General features: G+C 58.3%; 1 protein-coding gene across 3 annotated transcripts in view; it reads right to left on the bottom strand.

Moving 5' to 3' along the window:
* Positions 1,459-22,406, bottom strand: part of TMEM184B (transmembrane protein 184B) — a 48,563-nt gene continuing 27,615 nt past the window's right edge. Inside the window, exons 4-10 of one of the 3 annotated variants that reach the window (XM_005655511.3) lie at positions 12,128-12,218; positions 11,581-11,656; positions 8,462-8,553; positions 7,456-7,625; positions 6,830-7,024; positions 4,750-4,770; positions 1,459-3,841 (exon numbers count right to left, since the gene is read on the bottom strand). In XM_005655511.3, the coding sequence (XP_005655568.1) occupies positions 3,600-3,841; positions 4,750-4,770; positions 6,830-7,024; positions 7,456-7,625; positions 8,462-8,553; positions 11,581-11,656; positions 12,128-12,218 (887 nt within the window). In that variant the 3' untranslated portion in view covers positions 1,459-3,599. The other 2 variants (XM_001924228.6, XM_013988203.2) reach the window with 2 other exon arrangements.

Raw genomic sequence — 22,406 nt, 5'->3', positions numbered from 1 at the left:
TTTCAACCTCAAGCAGGACCCTCTGCTGGGTGGGAAGGCTGGCCCCAAGTTGCAGATGAAGAGACTGCCCTGTTAGCAGCTCCTGCGCCTGGGCTGTGGGCGGGGCTGGGGCTGGGAGGTGGGGGGTGGGGGAGTGGAGTGAGGGCTGCAGGGGACCATAAACCCCTCCGTCTTTCCATCAGGTTACCTGAAGGCAAGGAGCTTCCTGGGAAGGCAAGCCCCAGAGGACAATGAAATGCAGAGTTAAATGCCCTGGGCATCCCATCAGCAAATAAACAGTCCTGCCCACAGAGGAAAATTCCCCCATTTAAGAGTAATCTTTCCAGCACTTTCACATTGAGGCCTGACTTTGTACAGCCAAGGAAAACATATTTTCCTCATGTTCCAGAAGGCACAAGGAGGCAGTGGACCCCTCAGCCTCAGCCTGCAGGCCTAAAACACAACCTACGTCTCATCCGAGGCCCCAAACTCAATTCAACCCCATGCCCAGCCCTCGTGGGCACCCCGAGGAAGAAGGGCATTCTGGGGTTTGTGGATCCGGGACATCAGGGTTTGAATCGAGGTGTGTTTCTCTCTAGCTGCACGGCCTTTGATGACTTAGCTTCCTGCAGCCTCAGTTTACCCATCTGTGCAGGTCAAGTACTCTAAGGGCCCGGGTGTGACAAGCCCTGGGAGCCACAGCAGCTGTGAGCTTTGACACGCAGAGAGAAGCTGGGTGCGGTGACATTTCCATGTGGCTCGGGATGGAAGGATGGTGGGGCTGGAAGAAATTTGTTGCTGTCCAAGGGGCAGGATCTGAAAGCTGGGGACGGGCCAAACCCCATGGGTTGGCTTGGTCCGTGGGCCCTTCTCCCGTCTCAGGTCAGGGCCCAGGGTCCTGATCCTGAGACGCTGAGCTCAGGCCTGTGGAAAGGGCAACAGGAAGCTTCAGGAGGGCCCAGTGGAGGTGGCCGGGCGGCGGGAACTTCCCCCGCCCACGCCGCATTCCTGAGCGTCCTGTCAGCGCAGGCCAGGCCCTGGGCAGGCACGCAGTGGCGGCAGGAGGGGGCCAGGTGTCTGGCGCATGCCCACTGACCCAAAGGGTAAGGTGCCTAGGGTCCCGGGGGGTGGGTGGGCTCTGGCAGGCAGGAGGGCTGCTTGGGAGGAGGGAGGATCCCAGGGGAATCTCTTCAAAGCCCTGGGAGACACGCCACGGGAGGGGCTGCCCGAGGGCGGGTCCCATCCAGCTGGCCGACACTGTGTCCCACTGGCCGGGGGAGGGGGAAACGCTTTACCCAATGGGGACCTGGACCCCCGTTTTTGTCTCTGGCAACGCGAATCGTCCCACCGCCTATACCTGTACCCCAGAAGGAAGGAGGTTTCCCGGGACGCCCTTGCCCACGACCACCAAACCCACTCCCCCCGCCACACACGGGAGGCACGGAAGAGGAAGGGAAAAAACCTCACCCACAGGCAGAAGAGATTTCAATACAATCTATATTATCTCATATATATATTTCTTTCTCACTTTATTTGCTCACTTCTGTCACGCATTTAAAATGTCACAGAGACCAAAATAGAGCGGCTTTCTGGTGGAACTCATGGCAGTCATACACGAGATACAAAACTAGGGGACTCTGTCTTCTCATACATCATACAATTAATTTTTCAAGTATTTTTTATGTACAAAGAGCTACTCTATTGGGGGAAAAAATTACAAAAAAAAAAAAAAAAAAAAAAAAAAAAGACACGGTAGGTTACGCATCCTGGGAAGGAGGCACGAGTTCCCAGCCCCGGTCTCCCCAGGGGCTGCTAGCTCCCTGCCGTGGAGCCCCCACCTCCCCCACCCACCATGCTAGCGGGCAGGTACCGGGGCAGGCAAGGACCAGGGGGCAGGGGGGCAGCAGCACACTTTGGCCTGGAAGGAGAATCAGAGGAACATGAAAGCGAATGGCAGGGGCGGGCTGGGGGTTCTCCTCGGAGAGCCCGCACCTTCCAGGCCAGCTTGGTATCAGGTGGCCTGGCCCACCAGCCAGGGGCCCGAAAGCTGGCCTAGGGTACCAGTCATGCAGGCCACTGTTCCCCGTCCCCCGGGGGCTGGCTGGGTCACAAAGGCCAGAGGAGGCCCGGGCAGACTGGGAGGCATCCCCTACCCGACCCTCAGCACAGTTCAGCCCAGGGGTGACTGAAAGGAAAGCTCTGATGCCAGAGGGCAGGGCGGGCCCTGCTCCCCACCCCCCCACCCCCAAGGCTACTGCAGCCCAAACCCGGTGCTCTCTGGGGTTCGAGCCATGGAGGCACAGCCTGAATACACTCGCACTATGCCACCACAAGGTGCCTCCCAAGGCAGGGGCCAGTGTCAGCCTGGCCTGTCTGGGGGCTCTGGCCCTGGGAGACTCCAGGTAGATGGGCATGGAGGTGGGCGAAGGGAGGGATCATAGCTGAGGCCTGTCCCAGGGCACTTGGCCCAGCATTGCAGGATCCTCTGCGGGCCGGGCTGGCAGGGAGCCCCCAGAGAGTGTCTGGGACAGACTGAGGGCCTGGGGAGGGGGAGCTTTCATATGTGACTAAGGCACAGAAGAGACGGGCTGTGGGGCCAGACGAGGCGGGACACCCGGCCCTGGGCAGATACAGGACCAGAGAGAGGAGTCCCCTGTCTCCCGGCTCCCCGCCACGTGCCCCATCCCCTTCCTCCCTCCAGCAGGACCGTTCTCCCCGGGAAGCTAGTCTGAAATGCGGAGACCCCCGACACAGGAGGGAGAAGGCCCAGGGAGAGACCAGGATCCAGCAGAGGTGCTGATGGCTCAGCCTGGGCAGGAGGGGTGGGAGCCCCTGATCCTCTGAGCAGCTGGGAAAGCATGGGCTCCACCTAAGATGCTCTCAAGAAGAAGGACCCCAAGTGGGAGGGCAGTGTGGGCGGCTGGCCAGAAGTAGGCCAGGAGCCGGGGCATGAGGCAAGCAGAAGGGGCAGCCACAGAGGGGACACTCAGGAGCTCAGACACATCTGAGTCCCCTTCCGAGGTGGGACCCAGGACTCTGGGGGTCTGGCTCTGATCCTTGCAGCATGCCAGGCAGGCCTGGGTCAGGAGGGGGGTCCACAGAGAGCATCCATGTCCCCTCCTCCTTCCTCCTGCCCAGGGTGAGGCGTCAGACAAAGGGGGATGGGCAGGGAGCAAGCGGGGAAGAGCCCAGGTCAGAAGTATTGCACGGTGTTGGGGGCGGGGGGGGGCGGGGGGGTCGCTGGAAGTCTGGGGGTGGTGGGCTGGGAAGGCTGCAGCCGCTCGCTGGTCCACAGCACACGTGTCTGGCCCGGGCACGGCTGGTCCCAACAGGCCACCACCACGGGGAGAGCTGCAAGGGCACAGGAGTGGCTCCCAGTGTCCTCTGCCCCTCGCCCAGGTGGTAGAGCCACGGCCTTGTATAAATATTCCTGAAGGCTCCTGGGTGAGCCTGGGCTGTCCCCTGGGCAGATCCTCTGGAAGCGATATGTGTTTCTGGTCCAATAAATTAAAGGGCGATGCCGAAGCTGTGCCTGCCCGCCTCCCGGCCTGGACGTGAGGCTGGAGGTGGGGCAGGCCCTGCCCTGGGCCGAGGCGCCCATCCTTCCCCACTGGCAACGCCTAGAACTCGTCATCAGAGCTGAGCAGGAGAGTCTTCTCGTTGTCGCGGGCGCCGCTGAGGCTGTGGGAGCGCGAGAGGCCGTGCGCGCCCCCGCGCCAGGTGGGCCCGGGCTCCAGGGTGGACTGCTGTGTGTATTGCTGGTAGGCGGGTGAGAAGTTGTGGATGGCGTCCTGCACGATGTCGTGCGGGTTCATGGTCTCCTTGAGGCTGCTCGAGATGCTCTTCATGGGGGCGCAGCGGCCTGCAGGGCAGGAGGCAGCAGGTGGGGGTGAGGGGCCGGGGCAGTGGTGGGGCAGGACGGGGGAAGGCAGCCTGGCCCCCGCCCCTGGTCCGGGAACCGAATCCCCGGCCACCAGGCTGTGTCATCTAACCAACCCCCCCGGGACATAGAATGGGGTCCCAGACGCGAGACAGGACAAGCAAAGAAACAGGTCCTTTGGCTGGGGTGCAGAGTGGAGCGCACTGCCGAAGGGAGAGGGTAAGCAGACACTGGGGGAACGTCTGGTGGCTGGGAAGGGAGTTGGGGGGGAGACAGGCCCCGGCCTGGGAAATGAAGACAGGAAGTGGGGGGAAGGGGGCCCAGGGCCCACAGGCACCAGCCCACGCCCCCCTCGCCTGCAGGATGCTCCCTTCACTCTGGGCAGTGGGCCAGGGACCTGCCTGGACCCACGGAGCGGAGCTGACATCTTCGCCCTGAGAGGGTGGGGGCCACATGCCTTGAGGTCCTTCCTCCTCACTCCCTAACGAATCGTCCCCACCGGCTCTGGGGGGCAGAAAGGGTGCAAGCCCCAAAATCGTGATGTTAAGGGGGGAGGCGGATTCCAGCCCCACCCAGGCCAGACTCGCGTGCTCTTTCTACCTTCACGTTCTGCCACGGAACAAAACGCAAGGCCCCAATTTCCCCTCAATAAGCACTGCGCCCCAGACCGCATAGGTTCTTTTCCAGAACAACGAGAGACCAGGACAGAAGCAGGCAAGCTCTATGGAGGGCGGCCCTCGGGCAAGCAGGTGCTCTGGGTTCTGCCACCCAGCGGGGCCTGTGAGGGAAGAGATGGGGACACAGAGAAGGAGCTAGGGAGAGACACATGCTGGTGACAGGGGCCAGGACGGGCGTGCAGGACAGACGTGCAGACTGACAGCAGAACCTACCGTAAGGGCCATATGTCGGCACTGCCCACGGCCAAACCCGGGGCAAAAGCAGGGCAGGGGGAGGGGGAGAGGAGCCAGAGAAATAGAGAAGACAAGAGACAGGCGAGTGAACACCTCGCGCCACCACCGGGCCGGCCCCGCAGCACCCGGCCCTCCCCACCCCAGGCCCTGCCCAGCACCCAGGCGACCCCAGTGCCCCCTCAGGGCCCGGGGCTGTGTCCATCTAGAAGACTCCTCCTGGGGGCTCCTGTTTTCTTCTGGTGGGGGACAAAGAGTGGACACCCAGGATAGTGGTGGGAGTTCAACCTCTGAACCTAAGTAGGGACCCCCTGGCAATGCTTCTCTTCCCGCTTGGCTGGAACTGCTGAGCAACGTGCTTTACAAACCTCACAACGCTTCCTTCACAGAGGGGGACACAGAGGAGGGGGTGGGTGACCTGTACAGACCACACTGCCGAGCTGGCTCTGTACCCAACCCTCACTGGGGCTGAGAGGGGTTGGGTGCCATGGTTAGGGGTTAACGGGTGAACCACAGCCCGGGACCAGCACGGCGGTGGGCGAGGGCAGGCAGCAGCTTTCCTGGGCAGGCTGAGTGGGCGTCCCTACAGCTGGCTGCCTGGCCAAGCTGTTTCTCTCTGGGGGTGGATGTGTCTAGGGGGCACCGGGCGGGAAGACAACCCAGGGTCCGACGAGAGCCTCTGCAGGGCCACCAGCGCAGAAAGGCTGTAGAAAGGGTTCTCGGCCATGGCCTCAGGCTCAGGCACAAGGGCATCTTTCCCAAGGGTACGGGCTGTCAGTACCAGGTTGAAGGGACATCGTCCTCAATGCTGTGTGGGTGCGGGCCAGATCCTTCCAACTGGGGGCCTGGCAGGAAGCAGGTGGGCCACCAGCCAGCAGGGGTGAGCCCTGGCAGTGCAGTGCCTGGCATCACAGCGCCTGGCGCTAAGTGCGCAATCAAAATCGGAAAGAGTATGGAGCACCCAGCCAGCAAGCGCGTCTGCAGAGCACAGTCAGGTGCCCCAGAGGCGACAGGCCTGGAAGGCGGTTCAGTCCACACGTGGCCTCCAGCAGCCGCGAGTATTTCAAGGCCTCTTCCCACCCAGCCAAAGACCATGGCACGTTAGGTGGGACCTGAGAGGCTGGTAGGGAGGTGGGGGGCGGTGGTGGGAGGGGAGCCCTGCGCAGGCCAGGCTATCACTTCTGTGCTCCGCCCAGCACACTGCTCCCTGGAGCCTGTGGTGGGCACAGGTGGGGGGCCTGGCCAAGAGGGACCCGCCCCCAGCCATGCAGGAAGGCAGTGGGCAGCGGCCCATCCCCTGGGTGACATGTTAGACTAGCAGGCTTCCTCCGCCCCCGCCTCCGCCCCCTCCTTCTCATCTGCCTTCCGCATCCCCTTCGCCGAGCAGCGGCCAGAGGCAGGCCCCAGCCCCTGCTTCTGCAGGCTCCAGCCCCTGCTTCTCCAGCCCCCACGTTAGAACTGCCTGAGATGCTGCCAGGGGCCCCAACCCAGGCCAATCCCTGCAGAGTCTCCACGTGGGGCGCAGGGCGGGGGGGTGGTGCCTGGACAGCACGGACTTTTACGACTCTCCAGGGCATTCGATATACATCGGGTTGCCAACCGCTGGTCTGACAAAGGGAAGATCCGCAGGTGTAAAAAGAAAGCTGTTAAAAGCTGCTACCATCTGAGTCTGTTTCTTAGAAGTAATCGGGTTTGGAAAAAAAAAAAGAATTTTAGAGACGAGGGAATTCTAGGACAAAATGGATAAGGGTGTTTGATGTCAGGAACGCCTAAGAACTTGCTAATGCTACGGTCTTTGTCTTGACCTTCCTATGAGGATGCTGTGCCATGTACAGCATCTCGGGGTCTCCATGCACCTGACATGCTGCAAGATACAGATGGTCTAGCTTCCGGGAGCGCCATGGCCCCTGACACCTTGTGACAGGTGGCAGGGGATCCTCACCCTCTGCGGCCCCTTCCCTACCCATCAGCACCTGCAGGACCCTGGAAGGCTGGAGGGATCTGGGGGCGGGGCCAGGGAGCGCCCCTCCCCCCGGAGGTCGTCCCCGGGACCGGCTCCCACCTTGTGCGTCCAGCCTCTTGTCGGCATAGACCTTGTAGGTGAAGGCGTGCCGCAGGGCCAGGGCTGCGAAGAACATCTCCACGCAGATGATGAAGTCCTGGTAGCCAGCGGCCACGGTGCCCTCGCCCACGGACACGCGGGCCGAGTGGATCTTGGGGATGGCCCCGCACTTCTCCAGGATGGCCAGGAGCATGCCTGGAAGGGGAGGCGCGGGCGTCTGGCCCCAGAATGGTTGCCTTGCCCGGTCTCCCTCCCTCTACCCAGTTCCCCAAAGGCCACACTGCCCAGAGGGGATGGAAGGAAGGAGGGTCCACGGCTGCTCCTATCGGGCAGGGATGCTGACATAAGCCAAGGCCTCTGGGAAACCACACCCTCCTAGGTCCCGGCTGAGACAACAGCGGGGTCCCCCCATCCCTGAAGCGGTCCCACCAAGCTCATGGCTCCTGGGGAAGGCCCCTGAGGGCCCAGCGGTCGCAGCCCACAGGTGCTCAGTGGACAGAGGTCCTTTGGAGCTCCAGGCCAGGATCGCCCTAAGGGCCCTGGGGACGGTGAGCAGGAGGAAGGGGGCAAGCTCTAGGGCACAGGGAGGCACCGGCTAGCCTCACGGGGGCTGGGAGGAGGCTCACCTTGCCAGAAGGAAAGGAAGATGACGGACTTGACCATGAAGAACTTGAGGACGGGGCTGTAAGGGCTGAGCAGCTCCCGGGTGGCGAAGTAGAAGAGGAAGAGGGCGTAGAGGGCCAGGCTCACGGAGATGTTGTAGATGATGGTCACGTAGAGGTAGCCGCTGGTGACACTGCGGGAACGGGGACACGCGCTGGCTGGACGAGGCCCCTCTGCGGGGCAAGGCGCCTCCCTCCCCCCCTTGCTCTGCCCGCAGGCCAACCCGCGCGGCTCTCAGCATTGCTCCCCAAGCCGTGCTCCACGAAGGAGGGCACGGGGATCAAAGGGATCGAAGGACTGGGGGCAGAGCAAGGGTGAGCCCCACAGGCTGGCCGGCCCTGCCGCCTGCAGCTCTGGTGTCCACGCTCCTAGCAGAGGACGAGGACGCCAGGGGTCCTCGGGGGTGGGGCCTTGGCCTGATGGTCAGATGACAGGTGTCAGCACGACCGGGAGCTCAGCTTTGCTCTTGTCACTTGAGCCACGTTCTGTCCCCCTCTGAGCCTCTGCTCACCGGTCCCTGGGGGCTGTCCTGTCGGGCACAGGGAGTGTGCGTGTGCAAAGTGCGTGGAAGCTCAGCGCCTGGACACGAGGTCACTCTTACTAACCCCCAAGGGGATGTATGTGTGCATGTGTCGATTCACAGGAGAGGGGACTCGGGGCGGGCCTCTCAGGGCTCTGGCCTCTCGCCCTCTGCCCTGGGAAGGGTCACTGTCCCTTCTTGGCCCACCCCCGGGAGTGAGTGCATGAAGGCGACAGACGCTGAGTAGCTCACTCGCGGGCCAGAGGCAGGGCCACGTGTGATGGTGTCACGAGCCAGGCCTCGCCGCTCAGGGCTGCCAGGAAGCGAGAGGGAGGCCCGGGTCGGGCTTCCACCCAGGGGAAGGACATGGTGGTGGGGCCGGTCTGCGGCCCCCCTCTCCCTCAGCCAGGACACCTGCCCCTCCCTGCCTGAGGGGACCCGCGGCTTACTCAAAGTCACCATCCCGGTACTTGCCGAAGGCCTGGAGGACCACGGTGCTGACGGCCATGAGCGGCTTGACCACGCAGAACTGCAGGGTGGCCTGTGGGGGGAGCGGGTCAGAAGTCAAGGATGAGCAGAGAGACCACAGAACAAGCACCTCTCTGGCCAGCTGGGCCTGAGCCGGAGGCCCGGGGACTGGGTGGGGGCCTGAGGTCCTGCCCCCGAGGGAACTGCGGTCTGGAGGCGGGGAGGCAGAATCCAGGAGATGCTAACAAGACGAGGCAGTGGGAGAACCCAGGAGGACACAGAGGGAGAACGGAGGGGGAGCCGGAGACAGAGACCCACCAGAGAAGGGGCCAGCAGGAAAGTGCCAGAGAGATGGGTCGGGCAGAGGAAGCAGCTCGTGCCAAGGTCCGGGGCAGAGAGCGGAGCAGGGTCAGGGTTAAGTGTGGTGACGGGCGGCAGCAGGGCGCTGTCTCCACCGGGAGCAGGGGTGGGTGAGGGCCTCCCGGTCCACTCAGGCCTGGCTCTGGGGCTTATGCCAAGCTGCGGGCTTATTGGGAACAGAGCTGATGACCCACAGGAACACAAAATAGGAAACGGCCCGAAGCACAAGGTCCGAAGTCCTGACATCTGAGTCTAAATTCTGGCCTCGCCAATGACCAGCTGCGGAAGCTCGAGTGGACAGTCACTTAGCCTCTGAGCAGCTGCCTGTGCCAGATGGATGGAACCAGCCCCATATTGCAGGGTCGCTGTGCGGGGCTGAAGAGCAAGAAAGCACAGGGTCTCCCTGGCGGCCTCCCACCCCCGAGCCCTCAGCAGAGGCCTCGGCGGCTGGAAGACCCCCTCAGCCAGGGTTCCACAGGGCCTGACAAAGGCCCCAGTAAATGCCAGGGGTACCCACGGGCCCAGAACATCACTAAAGCACCATTCCCTTGAAACCCAATAAATCTAAGCCAAGGCCCCTTTAGTGAAGATGGGAATAGTTTTGTTTTAAAGACTTTTTTTTTTAGGGCCGCACCTGCGGCATGTGGAGGTTCCCAGGCTAGAGGTCGAATTGGAGCTGCAGCTGCCAGCCACGCCACAGCCACAGCCACAGCCACGCGGGATCCAAGCCACATCTGTGACCTATGCTGCAACTTGTTGCAAGGCCATATCCTTAACCCACTGAGCGAGGCCAGGGATTGAACCTGCATCCTCATGGATACTAGTTGGGTTAACCTGCTGAGCCACAATAGAAACTCCAAGATGGGAATAGTTTTAAGGTTCTAAATGGGTGAGGACCCCGGAGCAGAGAGTAAACTGTGGAGCCCACACTTTCTGCCCTGAAGAGGGCTCGCGTGAAGTCTGCAGGGGAGCCCTGGGCGGCCTGTACTGGGGGGCTGCTGAGAGGAGACAGGACCTAGAGGGGTGAGCTCCCCTCCCATCCCCCTACCCCCCAGCCCCCTTGTAGAGGAAGCCCGACAGCACACTTTGGGGGAGAGGAGGGGCTGCAGTTTGTCCCACGTGAGCACTTTTTGGGGGGGAGGGGCCACGCCTGTGGCGCGTGGAAGTTCTGGGGCCAGGGATGGAACCCGCATCACAGCAGTGATCCAAGCCGCTTTCAGTGACACCGGATCCTTAACCTGCTGCACCACAGGAGAACTCCCCAGGTGAGCGGTGCAAGCTGCCCGTAGGCTGGTGCCGCCCTGGACCAGCTCGCTGGCTGCTGCAGGAGGGCCATCGTCATGCGAAGGGTACAGATGAGGAAACGGAGGCACAGAGAAGCTGAAGCGGCAGAAGAGGCAAACTCTCCAGGAGTCCGAGACTGGCCCCGATGACAAGGGCAGTGTCCTCTCTCACATGGGAAGGGGGTTAAGAGGCTTCTCTAGTTCCTTCCTTTTACTACCCATCCTTGCCACCTCTAGGCACAGCAGCGCAACATCCAAGCCCATGGGGCTGGGGGTCATTTCCAGCAACCTGGCTAGTGACCTGCGGTCACAACCTCATACACAACAAAATCATCAAAGAAGGCAGTGAGTCACCGCTGGGCCAAGGACTGGTAAACAAGGGCTCTGAAAGGCCCCACCCTGACCCCGGGACAGTTTTAACTCCTTCCCTGCAGGTCCTATATTTAGAAACACCCCAGGGAGGCAAGATCTGGAAGCAGAACTGGAGCCGCCTGAGCCACAGGCGGCGCCCCGCACAGAAGGGAACAGAAAGGCCAGCCCTCCAGCCGGTCCCAGTGATTGCGGGTTTCATTTCCCCTCCTGAAGACGGCGGCAGCGGGCGGTGCTGGAGGGGCTGACAGGCCCTGGGGAGCCCCAGAGGAGACTAAGTCTCCGTCAGGTCTGCTGGATGTGGCACCTGCTCTCACTCCTGAGCAAGAGACCTCGGGCTCTGAGCCAGAACTGCCTTAAGGGCTTTCCCTCACCGGTTCCTTAAACCCTCCCTTGAGATAAGCATCCTTATGCTCACTTTACAGAAGAGGAAACTAAGGCTCAGAGAGGTTTCGTAACTTATCCAAGGTCACACAGTCAGAGGAGAAGCTGGAAATGGAACAGACACCCAATCCCAAGCATTTAAGCACAACACCCCCCCCCCGGCCCCCACCCTGGCCCCTCCAGACCACAGTGAGGGCAGTGCTGGAAACTGGAAGCTGCTGGACTGCCGGCCAAGTGGGAGAAGGGGGAAGAGGCCAGAGGCTGCACAGGCCTGCTCTGTCCTGTTCTGTAACACAGAAACCCTCCTGGCCTCCAGCCACAGCTGATGAGAATTTTCAAACTGAATCCCCAGCGCGCTTCTTTGGACTCTCACACCCACGGATGACTTGGTTAAAGCAAGCAAGGGTTGGGGACCTTTTCTGCCCAGGGCTGCATCAGACACTCCAGGACGCCTGCTGCTGCCCCTCTGAACACACCCTGCCAATGCATTGCATCCCTAATAGTTTGGGAAGTGGGTGTGGGGCTTGGGGTGCTTGCAGGAAGGTGGACCCTGTGGCAGAGTCCTCCTGGCCTTACGCCAGCCTTTGCTACTCTGTCAACCAGGGGCAGCACGGCCCCTGCAGCTGCTTCTCCGGGGCACGGATCCAGGCTCCTGACCCCTGGTCTGCAACTCTTGAGCAGGGCAGTTGCTAGGGGTAACACACCTGCTTGCAGAACCGCAGGAACCCGATGGAATAAGTCTTTCCCCAGAGGCAGCACGTGCCATACACACAGCTGGACCTGGAAGAGACGAGCAGAGATGGGGCTGGTGAGCAAAAAGGACTCAGGGACGCAGGGCTGGGGGAGACCACCCTCCTTCACATCCAGACAAGCCAGGGGCAGAGGGGGCGGGGTAGGGATGGGGCTCAGAGGGCAGTCTTTGAGCCCAAGGTCAAGCCCAGAGCATCTGCATGTACAGAGCAGGGCGACACCGGCCTTGGGGTAACAAACCAACCTGAAAGGCACTGAAACTGCAAGAGGGAGAAACAGGCAAAACAGGAAAGGACAGGAAGAGAGAGGAGGAGAAAAAGCCAGAGAGGCCCTCCCAAGAGTCCCAGTGACGGCCTGGCTCCCAAGTGTGGGAGAGACACAGCAGGTCAAGGTCAGGGGCAGAGATGGTCTGTGGGACCAGCTGAGGCTGGGAGAGCTCGGAGAAGAGCAGCCCTGGGAAACGGGGTGGTGAGGGGGGCTCCAGGGGGTCTTCAAACTCACTCAATGGGCTTCCCTCTGATCTCTGACATGATGGAACTTTCCCCTCCGAGGTATTCATAGCACAGGCTCAGGAAATTGTAGATGACCAGGGCTGTGAAAACAGTGTCCAGAGAAAACCACTCCAATCAACAGGATGGATAAACAGATGGTAGAATTCCAAATGGCAGCAAAATTGAAAGAACCACAGTCACAGGCAGCAATGGGTTGGGGGGGGGACACCTCAAGGGCACAAGGACCTGCACAGAGACTATTCCATTTGTAATCAAAACCAGGCGCAGCTAAGGCACGTCGTTCAGGGATGCATACAAACACTGCCAGTCACACCATAAAGAAAAGCAAGAAAGGTGCTGTGCCACTGAATTCAGGACTGTGTGGGGAGGCTGGATGGCCTCTGGGGGCTTGGGGAGATGGCCGTGTGCCTGTGCTGGGCTTCAACGGGTTTTGGCTTTCTAATTATGTCTGAGTTTTCTGCACTTTCCTGGTTAAGTGTTACAGATCACAATTTTATGACAAAACAACGACAGAACGTCCCCCAGAGGGATCTCAGGAGACATTCTATGCCAGATGAGACAGGAGAACCCTTATTGTGTTCGAGAGTGTGTAGCAAGCAGCACCTTTTGCACGCAGGGCACCACAAGCTCTAACAAAGCCTGTGAGAGGTGCACAGAATTGAGTGCACATGACCGGGAAGCTGGGCCAGCTCGTTCTGAATCAGGACACGGCTTGACATCACCCACCAGGATACAACATTTGCAACAGCACGGATGGCACAGTACAAGTATGCCATATGCTATAAATAGAGCACTACTATTTGAAACTGGTCCCCTGGTCAGCGGAGTTCTGCTGGGTCAGCAAAAGGAAGGCTGTTGCCTGCAGGGCGCTAGAAGCGCACGGGTGTGCCTGGAGGGGGTGGTGGGGGTGGAGGAGCAGGGGGAGCGCAGGGAGAAGGACAGGAAGGAGAGGGCGCAGGGGGACGATCAGGGCCCTGGAGCAGGGCAACAAGAGCAGCGGCATCCAGCAGAGTCAGGCCCCGGGGGGCGGGGGTGGAAACAGGGTCGGGGGGGTTCCCGTTGTGGCTCAGAGGAAACTTTGAATCTGACTAGCATCCACGAGGACGCAGGTTCGATCCCTGGTCTTGCTCAGTGGGTTAAGAACCTGGTGTTGCCATGAGCTGTGGTGTAGGTCACAGATGTGGCTTGGATCCCGAGTGGCTGCAGCTAAGGGTTGAAACAGCTCCGATTCTAGCCTTAGCCTGGGAACCTCCACATGCCACAGGTGTGGCCCTAAAAAGACGAAAGAAAAAAAAGAACGGGGTTGGGGTTGAGAAGATGAAGGGAGAGGCTCCTTCTCATCGATCCCCGCCATCCCAGCACAGCAGGAAGGCCTTCGAGGCCCCCAGTGCAGCCCCGCTGGCTTGGCTCAAGGTCTTTCAACAGGTGGTCTGGTTCCCGCCCGCCCCTCATGCTTCCTTCCTTCCCAGCAACACTAGATGCCCCCTTCCCCTTGGCAGGTTACTGGGCCCTCCCTGCTTGTGCCCTTCACGCTCCTGGAACCATCAACCCGTCGGACACCACCCACCCTGAGAAGTCCTCCCCCATGGAACCTGCTAATTAATGTGTGGGCGCCGTGCAGTCCTCTCCCCTGACAGTGTGACCGCCTAGTAGGCCCAGCCCTTGGCACATACCAAACCCGCCAGACGCTTGACCGCCTGGAACTGTAGCACGGAAAATCCTGGCCATATGTTTTGAGGTCAAAGTTGGCCTTCAGCAACTTGGAAAGGGATACGTTTGTGGGCTCGATGCCACTCAGCTGCTCTAACCTATTAAGAGCTCACATCTGGGGCTGGGGAACAGGCGCCCCAGGCGGCACCCTGCGTAATCCTGTCCCCAAGCACCTACTACCTATACGCTGACTATCTCCGTACAGACAGACAGCAAGGGGTCTGCAATGGGGCACTGCTGGGAGCCTCTCTGAGACTCAGTTGCCTCATCTGTTAAATGGGGACAACAGGTGCCCCTCTTGAGTTGGGAGGTTGTGGGGTTTTGAGAAGCATGCACAGTGCTCCGAAGAGTGGCCAGCACTCTCCATGTTGGCTGTCATGGCCACTGTTTATCTGCCTGCCTTCCTCAGGGGCCTGCTGTCCCCTGACAAGGCTGAGGACCCTGTGTGCTGCCTGCCTGGCACGGAAGCAGCTCAGGATGTCTGGCGACTGCAGGAATCTCCACTGAATGGGCTCCGGATCACTCTCTGCTGATAAGAACTTTGGGGCGGAGTTCCCACTGGAGCGCAATGGGATCAGCAGCATCTTGGGAGCCCTGGGACTCGGATTTGATCCCTGGCCCAGCCCGGCACGGTGGGTTAAGGATCCAGTGTTGCTGTAGCTGCAGCTTAGGTTACAGCTGTGGCTCAGGTCTGATCCCTGGCCCAGGAACTCCATAGGCTGAGGGGCAGCCAAAAAAAAAAAAAAAAAATCTTTGGGGCATCTGAAGCGGGGGCGAGGGGGTATCAAGCCAAATCTGATGTCAGCCTGCTAATTAATAACCTCTGTCCAAAACCACATGAGGTCAAGGAGAATGGATGGTCCATTCTAATCTGGCTCTGGCTATGTTGTGGTCAATGTGGTCACATCCTGTGACACTGACACGCCTCTGCTGAGAGACAGGATTCTCGTCCTCTCCTTGCATCTGAGCAAACTGGGGTGACTAGAGCAAAGCGACGCTTGGTGACATCTGATGCTGGGGTTAGAAAAGGCCTCTTCCCTTTGGCTCTTTTCTCACTTGAGACGCTTGCCCTTGGACCAGTCACCAGGCCAGGAGGAAGCCCACGCTGGCCCACGTGGAGAGTCCACAAGGAGAGGCTCGTGTGGGAGGAACGGAGGCCTCCGGCTGACGTCGGCATCGACTGCCAGACACGTGCGTAAACCAGACATCAGATGAGCCCTCCCGCAGCCGTCAGGTTCTCCAGCGGGGGCCCAGGTATCACAGAGCAGGGCCGTGCTGTCCCCAGCGTGTCCCGTTCAAAGGCCTGACCTTAATACCCAGGAACAAAACAAATGGCTGTTTGACACTAGCGTGTTCGGGGTCGTTACGTCCACCGCCGCTATAAGCGGAACGCACATCAAACTATCTCCGGAGCTCCCAGGCCGGGCCACCATCTCTCACGCCTGCCCTCGGAGGCACACCTGGTCTCTGCTAAATCCCAGGGGCAGACCCAGCCGAATGCCACCCAGGGGCAGACCCAGCTGAATGCCATCTCATCCTGGGCAGCCTCCCTCTCCTGTCGCCACGCTCACACACTCCACAATCTCTGCTGATCCGTCCGAGTCTTCCAGCACAAGAGGCTGCAAGAAGTAGCAGGAAAGCCATGGATCCCGGAGTCAGACGGTGTGGGTATGAATTGTGGCTCCACTACTGAGGAGCTGTGTGGTCTGGGGCACGTTTCTTGAGAGCTCTGTGCTTCGGGTTCCTCATCTCAAAGCCGGGGATGACAACGGCTCCTTTGAGCACTGGGCCCATGCCCAATGTCCATCCTGCTACCCACTCTATTCAAGACTGTAAACGCCTTGCACGCAGGCACTGAGGCCCGCCCCCAACAACTAGCAGAGGGTCTGGCACATCCACACTCAATCAACACGGGAGGAATGAGTTGCTGGATACGGGCCATGGTGCCAGGTGAGGCTCAGAGGGGCGGGCACGCGGGGGGTAGCCCGCACTCAAGGAGCTCACCCGCTCACAGGCCAGGCAGCTGCACCTTCCCCAAGACGATCAGACTTCCGGTCACCAAAGACAAACCCCTCCAGAGGAGGCACAGGGGGCTGAGCCTCCCGCAGCCAGGCAGTCCTGCCGTCCACTCCCGGGAAGAGCCTGCTGCCTGAGATCACATCCTTTCCCGCGTCGCAACATGCGTCCTGAATGACGTGGTCGGGCAGCTGGTCTGTCCACACCCAGCTCTGCATTCAACTGGTCACCCACCTCTCTCAGCTGAGGATTCTTGACCTTTCAGCAGGGTTCTGGGGCCAACCAGTCGGTAAAATACCAATTTGCTGATGGATTCTGTTAAAGAATCATTCGTGAGTCAATCACGCACTCCAGGAGAAGGGGAACAAGAGAATCTCAAGATGACTCAGCCAGCCCACGCCAAGACCCAGTGACCGTCTGGACCCATCAATGCCCCTCCTGGGGAATGACAGAGCCATGCAAAACACCACCCCCACACCCCAGCAAGACCGTTTCGAATGGACACCTCGACCCACACAGACAGGCTGGCCCTGGACAGCAGAAGCGATTACGAATGGAGTTCTCAGCCAGCAGCACTGTCGCCTGACCGCTTCTGAGCACGGCTCCGGTTCTGGACCCCGGGGGAGGCCCCCGATGTACAAGTGACCGAGGGACACACAGGGGGCACCCGGCATGAGGGAAGGGATGGGTCTTTTTCTCTCTCTCACCCTGGACAGTCAGGTCCCTGGAACTTTTGGCTCCATTCTAGATACTGAATCTTAAATGAACTTGCAAGAAATGCAACAGAGGCCCAGGACCCAAACGGTGATAAAAGGAAGAAGGTACTGGAGACGTGAGGCCTGGAGAAAAGACATCAGGGGTGATTTTCTCACATTTAAGTCATGGCCACCTTTGTCCAGAGGGTCAGGCGGGACCCACTCACCCCAGGGAAAGACCCTAGGACTTCAGTTCAGTATAAGAAACAATTTTTGAAAGGCATTCTTCAGAGATGAAAGGTGGTGAGCTCCCTGAGAGTGGAAGCATGCAATCAGAAGCCGGGTAGCCTCTGTACAGAGACATCAAGCTGTACAAGCTGTAAAGGACACAGCTGTTCTGAGCAGCTATGACTTTACGGGTCCCTTCTGACTCCAAGACACTGGCATCTTCTACCAGGAGCTGCCCAGACAGGAAGGGCAGCCCCCGGGGCCTGGGGTCCTCACAAGTTCCCCACTGCAGGTGACCTTGGCCGCAGCTCACTGATCATCCTAAGCTCACCTCCTCTGCACACCAGCAGCACCAGCCGTGTGGCGCAGCCTTCTCCACTGCAGAGAGACGCTTCGGTTGTGTGGAAAGACACATTCCAGATTAACTTGTGGAGGAGCCCAGAGAAGTCAATTTTGACCACTCTGGAGAGAAACCATCTCTGCTCAGCAAACAGGGGCATCCAAACACTCGTTCCCACTTTGTCAGTGACTGGTGATCATCATGGACCATAACGGAGGCAACATGTGACAGCCAGGCAGGCAGGGGGCCCCAGACTCTGAGCTGCTCCCGTGGCACTTTGCTCTTCCTCTCTCATGGTTTCCTGTCCTTCGCTGTCCCTGCTCATGGCTGTTTCCTGCCACTCGGAAGGCTGATTTAGAGCCCTCTTTCTACTGGTTTCTTCTGGATGTCTGTCTTTATTCAGATCGGTTGAGCTCTTCCGAAGCCTCGCTTGGTCAGAGCCCAGGCCAGCCAGGGCCACCGCCAGCCCGAGTCTCCGTGGCAGCACACCGCCTTTGGGCCTTTCGTGGTCCTCAGCTGTGTTGCTCTGTGGGAGGATGTTTCTTCTACTTTGCACCAGATTCCAGGAGGCCAAGTTTGTCCAAAATCTGAAACTGGGTGAAGAAAGCCCCCTTCTTGGTTTCTTTCATGCATGTAAAATCTCTGCCAGTAATACGAGGTCACACTTTGCAGGGGAGAAACTGGTCCTGTGTTTCTTCACCAGGCCTGGCACAGAGCAGCTTCTGGGCCCAGGAGACCCAGGGTGGGGGCTGGCCTCCGGCCATTAATCTCTAGGTAACTTGGGCGAGTTCCTTAGCCGACGTGAGGTTTTTTTTTCACATTGGCAAAAATGTGGACAATGATATATATATACTCCACCAGGTAATGAGAGGTGAGATGAGATAATGGTAATGAAAAATATACCGCAAACTGGGAAGTGCCGCACAAACGTTACTAACACAACAGTGTCTGCACGAAGCAGCTGTGGAAGGTGCCTCCCTCTGCGCTCTGCCCCCCTGTACCCTTCTGGCCGCACAGCTCCCCAGGGCTGTCTCAGAGTCATCTTCGGGGACCACTCCCTGACCACGGTCAAACACTAAATGCAGGTAAGGGGCTGGACCCCACCTCCACCCTCTGCCTGCCCCATGGTGGCACAGCCCAGGCTCTGACTTCCAGCCCTTTGCCAGGCAGTAAATACAGAGCAGTGGGGCCTCGGGCAAGCATCCCCTTCTCCCTGGATGATGGAAATTCCACCCCCAACGTGCAGGGTTTATCTCCACTCTGCCCTCCTCCTCCCCCAAAAGGTCCCTGAAATGAGAATGAATGGAGGGAAAGGGCCAAACCTTCACGGACAAGGACATGGCAGCAGAGGCAGCAGACAAGGGATGTGGACTGACCCGGGGGAGGGGTGGGAGCCAGTGAGGCCCCCCAGGAGCCCGCAGCACTGGGCACGCCGGGCAGTTCCAGCGGCTGGGCTCGAGGGTACGGACGAGAGGCCTGGCTACGTGTCTCCAGGCGGGGCTCTTGGGTTTTTCCTTTCAAGACACGTGGAGATGGTTCTGTTTTCCCAGAACCTGGCCTGGCTGGGGCAGCAATGAGGAGACTTACAGAAAACACAGAGAGGAAGTCGAACTACGAAGGGGAGATTCCAGGGCCCTGTCCCGGCTGCACCCGGAGCTCAGCCCCTCAGCTCCCGCCTCCCAGGCAGGAGATGAGAACACCATTCTCTGGGGAGACAGGCCCAGAATCAAGAGGCTTCATGTAGCGCCTGGTGTCCCACCACTGCATGCAAATGGTGGAGGACACGCCCCAGGTCCTGTCACTGAAGTGGGAGGAGGCCCAGCAGTTTTAAGCCCCTTTCTTTTTTTCTAGGGCTGCAGCCGTGGCATATGGAGGTTCCCAGGCCAGGGGTCTAATCGGAGCTATAGCTGCCGATTAGACCACAGCCACAGCAACGCCAGATCCAAGCCTCATCTGCAACCTACCCCACAGCTCACAGCAATGCCAGATCCTTAACCCACTGGGTGAGGCCAGGGATCAAACCTGCAACCTCATGGTTCCTAGTCAGATTTGTTTCTGCTGCGCCACGAAGGGAACTCCCCCTTTCTTAATTATAGAGAGCCAAGGACACCAGATATTTGAGGAGAGCTTCTAACCCGAAGGTCGAAGAGCAAAGCCAACAGAGGGAAGGAACTCAGGACACAGAGATAATGCAGGGAACAGAAGAAAACTGTAATTAACATTCCCAGAGAGAGAAGAACCAATGCCAAGAACAAGAGGCGAGGATAAAAAAGAGCAGCGAAGCAGGGAAGAGCGTCTGACATTTTACAACATGATGAAGGAAATAAAACCTTCAGTAGAGGAGTTCCCGTCGTGGCGCAGTGGTTAACAAATCTGACTAGGAACTATGAGGGTGTGGGTTCGATTCCTGGCCTCACTCAGTGGGTGAAGGATCCAGCGTTGCTGCGAGCTGTGTGTGGTGTAGGTCACAGACGTGGCTCGGATCCCGCGTTGCTGTGGCTGTGGTGTAGGCCGGCGGCTAGAGCTCCGATTAGACTCCTAGCCTGGGAACCTCCATATGCCGCGGGTGCTGGCCTAGAAAAGACAGAAAGACAAAAAAATAAATAAAGAAAGAAAGAAAAGCCCAAAGATTAAACACACACAGCCATCCTCCTAGGAAGTAGAACAAAAAAGAGCTGGAAAATTGTAAAGAAAACGTGAGGCTCAATCCAGAAGTGCAGCATCCTACTTGACAGGAATTCCAGAAAGGGATAATAAAGTGGAGGGGAAGGGGGAGTCATCTCCAAAGGAACAAACGAGAAAATCTCCCAGAACCTCGGCCAGGAGTTGTTTCCACACTGAAAGGGCCCACCAGGGGCCCCGCACAATGAACACGCCACCTCTTGTGAGATTTCAGGACACTGGGGATAAAGGCAGGAGCCTAAAAGCTGGTGGGAAAACAAAGGCAAAAGCAGGTCACATGCAGGCACTAAGGATCCGAATCCATCAGACTTTCCAAAACACAACACTGGAAGCTAAGCCTCAGACAGTGAAACTCATGCCTTCAAATTCAGAGGGAGAACGATTTCCAGTTCAGAATTATATTCATACCAAACACCAATCAAATAGAACAATATAATGAAGACACTTGCAGATGATTTTCAGATTTAAAAAAAAACAGACACCAAGCACCCTTTTTTCCTCAGGGAGCTCCTGGAAGACATACGCTAACCAGAGGGAGAGCAAATGTTCCCCGCAAGGATGGCATCCGGGGAACAGGCGACTCAGGACAGGAGTGGCGACAGGAGTCCCAGGATGACAGCGAACGAAAGACCCGGGACAACAGCTGAGAGCAAGAGGCCTCGAGGGCAGCCAATCCAGACAGGAGCACAAGGGCCAGGCTCCGGGAGGATCCCCACTCCAGAAAAGCCAGCCTGGAGATGAGCTGATGCATCTGACCGCACTGACAGGAGGGCTTCTTTCTTTTATCCAGTTGAAGCATTGGGAATAAACAGAACAAACCAAAAAGCAAGACAAGCAGTAACCAGAGGAAAATCCAAGATGAACCAGGAAATGCAGTCTTGGGACACTGTCAGGCTCAGCTCTGAACAATATTTACACACATGTAATAATGCACACCTTGGGTTTCCCCTGTGGCGCAACGGGATCAGTGGTGTCTGTGGAGCGCTGGGGCGCAGCTCAGAACAGTGGGTTAAAGATCTGGTGCTACTGGAGTTCCGTCGTGGTGCAGTGGAAATGAATCCAACTAGGAACCACGAGGTTGTGGGTTCAATCCCTGGCCTCTCTCAGTGGGTTAAAGATCTGGCGTGAGCTGTGGTGTAGGTCGCAGACTCGGCTGTGGATCGGATGTTGCTGTGGCTGTGGCGTAGGGTGGCAGCTGTAGCTTCAGTTCGACCCCTAACCTGGGAACCTCCATATGCCACAGGTGTGGCCCTAAAAAGCAAGGGAAAAAAAAAGATCTGGTGCTACTGAAGCTGCGGTATAGGCTGCAACTATGGCTCAGGAACTCTATATGCCACAGTGTGGCCACAAAAGAAAAAAATAATAACATACACACTGAATGCAGACTTAGAAATAATTATGACAGTCATATTAAAAAGAAGAAAACTCTGTGTGTGTGTGGTGTGTGTGTGTGTGTGTGTGGTGTGTGCACGCATGTATGTATGTGTGTGTTAGCTGGAGGTAAGCTACCTAAATCCAAACCTTCCACAGCAGGAAGTCATTATGTAACTCTAAATAAAATTTAAAATCAAGAATCAACAATAAAAGCATATTTTCAGGTTATTCTAGAAAAAGAAACCTTTTTTTTTTTTTGTCTTTTTAGGACCACACCCGCAACACATGGAGGTTCCCAAGCTAGGGGTCCAACTGGAGATACAGCTGGCAACACGGGATCCGTAACCCACTAAGCGAGGCCAGGGATCGAACCCTCAACCCCTTAGTTCCTAGTCAGATTCGTTTCCGCTGCGCCACGACGGGAACTCCTCCAAAAGAAACCATTTTAAAGAGTCGAAAGTACGGTGATCTTGGGAGTGAAGAGGAGTTGAGGCAGTTTTGTGTTTCAATCATATTCACATATTCCTCTAATAAAAGTAAAATTTGGAGTTCCCATTGTGGCTCAGCGAGTTAGGAACCCAACTAGTGTCCATGAGGACACGGGTTCGATCCCTGGCCTCACTCAGTGGGTTAAGGATCTGGCACTGCTGTGAGTTGTGGTGTAGGTTGAAAACGTGGCTCGGATCCTGCATTACTGTGGCTGTGGTGCAGGCCGGCAGCTGCAGCTCCAATGCGACCCTAGTCTGGGAACTTCCAAGTGCCGTGGGCGTGGCCCTAAAACTAATGAATGAAGGAATGAATGTAAAATTTTAGTCACTTTAATTTCATTAAAAAGAAAAGTAAATGTCTGGGTGACGCCTGGCAGAGAGCCCAGCTCCGAGCTGGCCTGAGGAGGGACCGGCCAGGTCTGAAATGAGGGGCCTCCAGCCTAGTCGATCCCTGTCCCTTCCTACAGTGAGGACAGTGAGGAGGAAGGGGGAGAACGAAGGGGGCTCTTTTTGAATTTTAAGGGACATGCCCCGTCACCATTCTGCAGGGGCAGCCCTTGCAGACGGCTGCCAGCACCTGCAGGTAAGAGTGCAGAGGGAATGGGTCCGAGACAGAGCGGAGGTGCAGGAAAAGGCCAGGCCAGGGCCAAGCCCACAGACTCAGACACGGCGAGCTGGTGGACTCGGGGCAGCCTGACCTTCAGAGCAGCTGCCATGCTGTCTGTAAACTCCGCA

Source organism: Sus scrofa, chromosome 5 (genome assembly GCF_000003025.6).
Source record: "Sus scrofa isolate TJ Tabasco breed Duroc chromosome 5, Sscrofa11.1, whole genome shotgun sequence".
Lineage (NCBI taxonomy): Eukaryota > Metazoa > Chordata > Mammalia > Artiodactyla > Suidae > Sus > Sus scrofa.
Note: the sequence above shows the minus strand (reverse complement) of the source record. Positions and strands in the feature narration are given on the sequence as shown.